Source organism: Vigna unguiculata, chromosome 9 (genome assembly GCF_037176805.1).
Source record: "Vigna unguiculata cultivar grain cowpea cultivar isolate G323 ecotype 2 chromosome 9, ASM3717680v1, whole genome shotgun sequence".
NCBI lineage: Eukaryota > Viridiplantae > Streptophyta > Magnoliopsida > Fabales > Fabaceae > Vigna > Vigna unguiculata.
Window position 1 is genome coordinate 16,404,741 of NC_140800.1, and position 8,538 is coordinate 16,413,278.

The 8,538-nt window shown below is 39.2% G+C and overlaps 2 protein-coding genes across 3 annotated transcripts; both read left to right on the forward strand.

Annotated features, from left to right (window-relative positions):
- The first annotated feature begins 1,681 nt into the window (after positions 1-1,681).
- On the forward strand, positions 1,682-2,083 carry LOC146883621 (uncharacterized). The gene is made up of 2 exons (XM_085666655.1): positions 1,682-1,802; positions 1,884-2,083. The coding sequence occupies exons 1-2, from the start codon at positions 1,682-1,684 to the stop codon at positions 2,081-2,083; spliced, it is 321 nt and encodes a 106-aa protein (XP_085522781.1).
- A 3,180-nt stretch (positions 2,084-5,263) lies between these two features.
- LOC114162978 (glyceraldehyde-3-phosphate dehydrogenase, cytosolic) lies at positions 5,264-8,208 on the forward strand. Of its 2 annotated transcripts, XM_028047008.2 has the most exons (12): positions 5,264-5,489; positions 5,600-5,623; positions 5,749-5,849; positions 5,982-6,097; positions 6,185-6,284; positions 6,481-6,627; positions 6,721-6,781; positions 6,873-6,970; positions 7,088-7,230; positions 7,380-7,463; positions 7,603-7,692; positions 7,888-8,208. In XM_028047008.2, the coding sequence occupies exons 1-12, from the start codon at positions 5,486-5,488 to the stop codon at positions 7,934-7,936; spliced, it is 1,017 nt and encodes a 338-aa protein (XP_027902809.1). In that variant the 5' UTR covers positions 5,264-5,485; the 3' UTR covers positions 7,937-8,208. The 2 variants fall into 2 exon arrangements, with proteins under 2 accessions (XP_027902809.1, XP_085522327.1); XM_085666201.1 differs by having other exon boundaries at positions 5,982-6,284.
- Positions 8,209-8,538: the final 330 nt, after the last annotated feature.

Below are 8,538 nucleotides of genomic sequence, written 5' to 3' on the forward strand. Positions count from 1 at the left end.
AGAACATTATAGATGACAATGCTTTTCATTAGGGGTACTCTAGAATGAGAGCAAATGAGAGCAACCTGTGGGAAGTGTGCTTGAACCTGAACTAAAACCAGTAATGTGAAAGTACTGGTGTAGCGACTGGCGGTACGTGTCCCCCGCCAGACAATCTGGAAGTGACAGCGCCTAGCGGTACGTGTCCCCCGCCAGGCAATTTTGCTGTAGCAGATTGGTGTTATGCTTGCTATGATGTGCATGATCTACACGACTTCTAGGATATCTTAAAGGTCGACTTGCTGGTGTTCCTTGAGTTGAGCTTAGAACGTATCCCTTGAGTTGAGCTCGGGATAGGGGTTAAGCACGTGGCATTCCTCGAGTTGAGCTCGGAATGGCATCCCTCGAGTTGAGCTCGGGATGGCGGATGAACACGAGGAACCTTTGAGTTGAGCTCGGGTTGGCGAGTATTGCCGGTGTGAGTGTGCTAGATGTGGCCAGTACGGATGGGTCCAGATAGATTGCCCTCCTCAATAGTTCATTGACGAGTTTGGTAGTCTTGGGACGTTACGAATTATGTTCGTATATGGGAACTCCACTTGGCATTACGGTGTATGATCCGTAGCATGGTTACCCGCACGTGCTCTATCGGTTCTGGCCGATAGGTATGGCAGCAAGACACCTTGAGGTACCCACTAAAAGATGTAGAACACGAATAACATGGTGGTGGCCATGTGATGTGATATCAAAGGATGACATTCCTTTGGTGTGATTGTGTGATTGGTGTATTTATGTCATATATATATATATGTTTATTTTGTTAGCTCACCCTATATTCTTGTGTTTAGCGATGATCGTGTACGCGGTACACGAGAACTCCACCTGGCGTTATGGTGTATGATTTGTAGTCTTGGGACGTTACGAATTATGTTTGTATATGGGAACTCCACTTGGCGTTACGGTGTATGATCCGTAGCATGGTTACCCGCACGTGCTCTATCGGTTGTGGCCGATAGGTATGGCAGCAAGACACCTTGAGGTACCCACTAGAAGATGTAGAACACGAATAACATGGTGGTGGCCATGTGATGTGATATCAAAGGATGGAATTCCTTTGGTGTGATTGTGTGATTGGTATATTTGTGTCATATATATATATATATATATATATATATATATATATATATATGTTTATTTTGTTAGTTCACCCTATCTGCTTGTGTTTGGCGATGATCGTGTACGCGGTACACGGGAGCATATGATGTTGTAGGTGGATCTGGTGAGGCTTAGCAGCGGAGCGAGGAAAACTCATGGGAATAGTTTTATAGAGTTTTATCATTTATGGTTTTGGATTAAAGATGTAATCTATTATGAGACTGTTTTGGTATTTCATTGAATTTTGAGAAGATTTGAACTCAGAGTTATCTTTATTATGAAATAAATTATTTGAAATTTCCCGCATTTTTGGGAAATGGATTTATAATTAATGCGTTTTTATTTTCTTATTTTATTTTTTTGTTTAAACCCGTAATATCTTAACGGGATGTTACAAGACCCCTTTGTGTTGGTACCAAGATGGAGAAACAGTACTTGTGGGACCAGAGTTATTGGAGCAGACTACTGAGAAGGTGAGGATGGTGAGAGAGAGAATGCAAGCTTCTCAGAGTAGGCAAAAGGCCTATATGGACCGCAGAAGGCCTATATGGACCGCAGGAGGAGGCCTTTAGAGTTTGCAGCTGGGGACCATGTGTTCTTGAGGGTGACCCGAACCACTAGTGTGGGAAGGGCTCTTCGCTCAAAGAAGCTTTCTCCTAAATTCCTTGGTCCCTATCAAATCACGATGAGGATTGGACCCGTGGCCTACGAGATAGCTTTATCCCCGTAATTGGCAAACCTTCACCCAGTGTTTCACGTCTCACAGTTGAGAAAGTATGTGTTTGACCCGGCTCACGTGTTGGAAGCCGATGATATACAGATCAGGGAAGACCTCACAATGGAAGTTCCACCCGTCGCCTTAGAGGATAGCAAAGTTGAGGAACGCCGAGGAAAAGCTGTCAGCCTTGTTAAAGTCATATGGGATCGGAGGACAGGTGACTCGACTTAAGAGTTCGAGGAGGACATGAGAAAATCACATCCACATCTAGTTACCTGGTGAGTCTTTATTTTCGAGGTCGAAATTTTTCTTGTTGGGGAGAATGTAAGGCCCATTAAGAATATTTCATTTCTTCCTGCCCTAAATTTAAGGGGTTGCCCTTGTAAGTGGGCCTAAGGGCTGGCCTAGTAGATAAAACCATTCTTCGTTGCCATAAGTCACACTTTCCACTCATTTTCACATAACCTAGGAATGCAGCCGTCAACCCCTCTGCTAGGGTTTGCTTTCACTGTCACGTTAAGCTAAGAGAGCTTGTTACTACATCCCCATAGTTAATCCTTAGAGCTGTTGTGCTCGTGGTCGTGTTGTCTGGGTCTCTACTAAGCTTTTTCCAGGTACGGGGAAGTTAGAGTCAGAGTCTTGATTGTTTTCTGAATGAGTTAGAGTTTGTTGGATGTGGTATGCACTGTATGAGTGTGTTGAATGCGTGAACGACCATGTCTTGTCATTTGGGTGTGAGCATGTGACTATTGTAAGAGAAACAGTGGCGAGATCTGTCAATCTCGCCCAGGCGAGAGGAACTCACCCAGGCGAGACTTGCAGGTGCAAACTAGGGGTTTCGCGAACCCTCGCTCAGTCTCGCTCAAGCGAGAACCACTCGCCTAGGCGAGAAGGAGTGAAGGCCTGGAATGCTGCTGTGGTTTAGCCCAGGCGAGAGACCTCGTTGTTGGGCGAGAGGTTGTCTCGCTCAGGCGAGCCAAGACTCACCTAAGCGAGCCTACGAGAAAGTCCCAACACTAGTCGCGATCTCGCCTAAGCGAGAGTCTATAGCCTAAGCGAGAGTACCCCTCTCGCCTGAGCGAGGGCTCTTGGCTTGAGCGAGACACGCTACAGGTTGGAGGACTTTGTTAAATTGGTAATTGTATTGTTGGGTTATGATGTGTTTTGTATGATGTATGAAGTCTGTGAAATGAAAGGCATGGTATGTTCTGTATTATAAATTGGATAAATGTGATTGAGGGATCTTGGCATGTGAAATCAATGAATGGGTTGGAATTAAAGAGGCATGATATTGTTATGAGATGAGGCCCTATACTCATGGGGTGGTAATGATCGGTGGTATGGGTTCAACATGTGATACGAATGAGGATTCATTTTCAGAGGTTGGTATGAAATTGTAAGCATGATTAGTGTTCTCTGATTGTTGATGTATGATTTTGGTCCGTGTCAGTGTGTAATTCCTTGGAGCCTCTAGGTGAGACCACCGGGGTTGCACTTCAGTGGTCGGGACGTAATTCCATGACCCATGTTAGTGGGTGTTCATGGTGGTGCCCCATCTGTATAGTCTAGTAAGGATTCAAGGTAAGGTTTCATCCTAACACTCTAAGGAGTCAGTTAGTCTCACTTAGAGCGGACTGACTCCTGTGGTGAGAGTAACAGGAGACCTGAAATTCATTAAGGGCTAACCTTGTGGTGAGGGAAATTGATTCATTGTAACACTTGTAACACATAGCTCGGGGGTGAGCAGCTTGGGGGTGAGCAAAGGTATCCACCACAAGTGCAAGCATTCGCTGAATCCGACCAGATTATATGTATTCGGATGAGTCGAGTCAGGGTCTAGTGTATTGTTTGAGAAGTCAGAACATGTTTGGATGATATATGAAATGCTTGGATTGTGTGATGATATGTATCTACTTGATAAACTGTTTTACTCTAGCTTACCCTGTTTGTTGTATGGTTGTCTTGTATGTGGCTCTTCTTTCTTGCAATGATCATCAATTTAATTGATGGGAGCAGATGGGCGAGGTTCTCGCGGTCAACAAGGAAATGGCGATTCCGCTTCTTAGCCATGTGGGCTAGACTTTATTTTCTTCATGGGTTTTCTTTAGGGCTATGACCCATGTATTGCTTTATGCTTTACTACTATACTCTCATCTGTTAGACTTTTATCTGGTTTCCCGTTGGCATCGTGGTGTGCCCAGTTTGTAGGGATTGTGTTAAGGACCCATGACTGCGCTATTGTACTATCTTTATGTGACGTTTCTTTTAATTTCGCTTAATAATTAAATTGGACGTTACAAAATTCGCAGATTTAATTCCAACAATAAACTTTTACACATAAGACATATTCCAAACTCAACAAAAAAATAATTTACTTGGATTTTTTGAATTTTTAAAGTTGGTAAAATCAATGTTAATGTTACCGTTAATATGCTTGTATTTTAATTGAATTTAATTTTTAATATTAGTTTAATTTATGTCGACGTGATTATTGTTAATGACATATAGTAATTTCCAAATGTATGACATATAGTAAATTAAGTTTAATTTAACTTAGTTTTTAATATTATTTTAGTTTATATTTTAAGTTTTCAAAAATGTTGAAATAGTTTTTTTTTTATTTATAACCTATCAAAATTAGTTCAATTTAGTTTAAAAATAACACAATTTTTGGAAAACAGTTCAATTCAATATAATTTAGTTTAGTTTATAGTTACAGAACAATTCAATTTAATTCAGTTTGTTAAAAAAAAAACAATTTAAAGTTCAATTTAGATTGTCTAACTATTTCTCAATTAAATTCATTTCAAATAAATTACTTTTTAATTCAATTGAATTTTTAACAGGAGTTAGGTTTATTTTAGTCGACCCTAATTATAAAGTTAAAAAATTTAAACATAAAAAATAGTGTTTGAAATTTAAAATACTTTTTTCTTCGTTTTAAATATACACACATTTTCTCATTTTACTTTCTCTTTCTAACATAAAAGACACATGCAAAACCTTTTTGTTGTCTCGTATTACCATGCGTAACTAACACCCTCCTTCTTGCACAATAACCATTTTCCTTTACACCTACCTACTTTGTTTTTCAGTTTTGTATTTTGTTTTCTCCTTCAGACCCTGCATTTGAATTATTGTTAATAATAATAATATCACATGTAACAGAAATAAAATTGTTTAAATCATCTGGTGAAACATATCTTATCTCTAGTGTATTTATTATAAAACATTTTTTTTGATAGAAATTGTTAGATTTTCTTATGAAATCTTTTTATAATTTATATATATAATGAATAACAAAAATAAAACAACTTTTTTAATAATATAAAATTATTTTATTTAGAAAAAGTTAATTATTTTCTGCCGATAAAAAAGAAGTAACCCAATCTCACTTTTACTTAATTTAGAGTAATTATAAAAGAAGAATTAGAGCGACTGGAACGTAGAAATGGCAGAAAATGGAATGAGGTAATCTTTCACGGGTCTTACGCCGGTCTTGTAGGTGTCACCCACCACCAACTACTTTTCATTTCCCTCTTCTATTAAAACCCTATCCCACTCTCTCACTTACTCACTCTCACTTCCATTCTCAACTCCTAAGTCTTCTCTTCCAAATCCAACCAACCACTCATGGGTATGCAATAACCACCACAACTTTTTTTCCCTTTTCTCCTCTCTTCTTTTTCAACTCATCTCACTTTTTTCTTCTTTCTGTTTCCTTTTCCAATGAATTGCACGGATCAGGCAAGGTCAAGATCGGAATCAACGGTACATCATCTTCATCTTTTCTTCTCCCTTCTCTTCCTTCAGATCAGTTCAACACCTTTTCTGTTTCGTTTTCTCCTTCTTTTTATTCTTTTTTTTTTTAATTTTATTTATTTCAAATGTAACAGGATTTGGAAGAATTGGCCGTTTGGTGGCCAGGGTGGCTCTTCAGAGAGACGATGTGGAACTCGTTGCTGTTAACGATCCCTTCATCACTACCGATTACATGGTACACACCTTCTCTTCTCTCTAACTGTCAACACTAGAACAACGTTTACGGTTCAGATCGGCAAGGTTTTCATTTGTATATTGTTATTAGCCGTTAGATCTGGTTGTTGACGGTGTTTGGTTGTGTCTGTAGACATACATGTTTAAATACGACAGTGTTCATGGACACTGGAAGCACCACGATGTCACCGTTAAGGACTCCAATACCCTTCTCTTTGGTGAGAAGCCAGTCACTGTTTTTGGACACAGGTCTATTTTCACCCTTTTGCATGTTTATGTTGTATGTGTTGGTTTCTTTTCGACTAATGCCGTTAAATCTTTTTTGTTAATCCTCAGGAACCCTGAAGAGATCCCATGGGGTAAGACCGGAGCTGATATCATTGTTGAGTCCACCGGAGTTTTCACCGATAAGGACAAGGCCGCCGCACATTTGAAGGTTTCTATTTACAGCACTACCCTTTAACTCTATTAAGTATTTACACGCCTTGTTATTTTCTGTGTTCTATGTTTGAAGCATTGTATCCTAATTTCTTTGCCTTTTTGGAAATATTGTTTGAGATTTTATATTTTTAGACGATTTAGTATGAGGTGGAATTTTAATGTTTGTTTGGTTTGTCTTTTTATTAATCCAGGGTGGTGCTAAGAAGGTTATTATTTCTGCCCCCAGCAAGGATGCTCCCATGTTTGTTGTTGGTGTGAACGAGCACGAGTACAAGCCTGAGCTTGATATCATCTCCAATGCCAGCTGCACAACCAACTGCCTTGCTCCACTCGCCAAGGTTTGCTGTTGGCCTCATTCCGTGTAGTATATTTTTTTTTGTTGGTTGTGTTGAGACTACTTTAGTTCTAATTGTTTCTTGTTAATTTTGCAGGTTATTAATGACAGATTTGGCATCGTCGAGGGTTTGATGACCACAGTTCATTCCATCACCGGTGAGTCTCTCTAAATGGATTGCCTGTTGCATGTTTTGGCTCATACATACTAATTACTGAGTTTGGTTTATGTTATTGTATTGCAAACCAGCTACCCAGAAGACTGTTGATGGACCATCAGCCAAAGACTGGAGAGGTGGAAGAGCTGCTTCATTTAACATCATTCCTAGCAGCACTGGAGCTGCCAAGGTCAATATTTCATCTAATATGTTTTGCTTTTTTCTGGTTTTGCTACAAGATTGATATTGTATTGTTTACAGACAACTCTGTTTTGATCTTTTCGTATTCTTATTTTTCTGTGCCAAGGCTGTTGGGAAAGTCCTTCCTTCTTTGAATGGAAAATTGACTGGAATGGCATTCCGTGTTCCCACCGTGGATGTCTCCGTTGTTGACCTCACAGTGAGGCTGGAGAAGAGTGCCAGCTATGACGAAATTAAAAATGCTATCAAGTAAGTGCAGAATACTCTTATTGATGTTGTGGTGTTGTTGAATCTTATGCAAATTTGTGACTCTTGTTATTCGAAATTCAATTCAAGAGGTGCGCCCATTTTGGGATCGGTCCTTGCCCACTGTCTTATATAAATGTTGTCTTTCTCAGGGAGGAATCCGAGGGCAAGTTGAAGGGAATTCTTGGTTACACCGAAGATGATGTGGTCTCCACCGACTTTGTGGGTGACAGCAGGTATAAATTATGCCACAGTTGGGAAATTATTCATACCTGGTCGTTGTAGTGATGCTTAGGGTCCAAGTTTTTGTTGCATTTCATTTTCACATTATTCATTTATCTGTTATTGAACCCTTTTGTCCAATCGTTGTTTCAGATCAAGTATTTTTGATGCAAAGGCTGGAATTGCTTTGAACAAAAATTTTGTGAAGCTCGTCTCGTGGTACGACAATGAGTGGGGATACAGGTAATTGACCTTTAGACCTTTCTTGTGTAGAACAGTTTGGTAGTGCGTCATGTAACAGGTTGTTGGTTGGTTAATTAACCCAATTGGTAATTAAATTTAGCCAAAAATCTAATCGTACCAATTATATATGCTTCATTATCATTATTACTTTTATTAATTCAGCTAGATCTAATACCTGTGTTCCTTGTCTTGCAGCTCACGTGTGATTGACCTGCTTGTTCACGTTGCCAAGAACTCCCTTTAAGCTGTTACTGCACGGTAGCATGTCTACACGTTAGTACCATATGTTTGTGTCTAGCTGCGATTTTAGTGTCTTGCTCGTGCAAAAATGAGTAGTCTGAATAAATCGGTTTCAGGAACCATTGTTGTTACCCTGCTAGGAGCGTTAAGCTCTTTTTTGTTTTGCCTCTTCTGTGTGGGGAGGGGATGGAGTTTTTGGTTTTTTATGTACTTTGCTATTGTACTCGGCTTCATCGATTCTGATAATAGTAGACATCTGCCCTCCATTTTTCAGTATTGATTCATGCTTTATATATATTTTTTCCGTATGTTTTTGCACATTTAAAACTTGGGATTCTAAGTTAACTTTCTTGGTTTTATAAAATTTAAACGTGGTTCGATCAGTGTATGATTAATTTTTTATGAAAACATTGTCGAAAAGTTATACGAAGTTGTTATTCCTTAAACTTCAAGACAAACCAGCCATTCATTCACTTGGCCAGTCTTCTGGTTTTTAATTTAAAGTGATGATATACGAACAAGGTGGCTGTATTTGCGATTATTGCCTAAGATTCCTTTGGTTTTAAATCTTTCTTCTCTGTTCTATTTGGATCATGTTAGATTATA

Coding starts and splice junctions, on each gene's coding strand:
- LOC146883621 (XM_085666655.1), top strand. CDS start 1,682: ATGGACCGCAGGAGGAGGCCTTTAGAGTTTGCAGCTGGGGACCATGTG. Junction 1,803..1,883: donor GCTTTCTCCTAAATTCCTTG/GTCCCTATCAAA, acceptor ACCTTCACCCAG/TGTTTCACGTCTCACAGTTG.
- LOC114162978 (XM_085666201.1), top strand. Junction 5,624..5,748: donor GGTCAAGATCGGAATCAACG/GTACATCATCTT, acceptor CAAATGTAACAG/GATTTGGAAGAATTGGCCGT. Junction 7,231..7,379: donor GAAATTAAAAATGCTATCAA/GTAAGTGCAGAA, acceptor TGTCTTTCTCAG/GGAGGAATCCGAGGGCAAGT.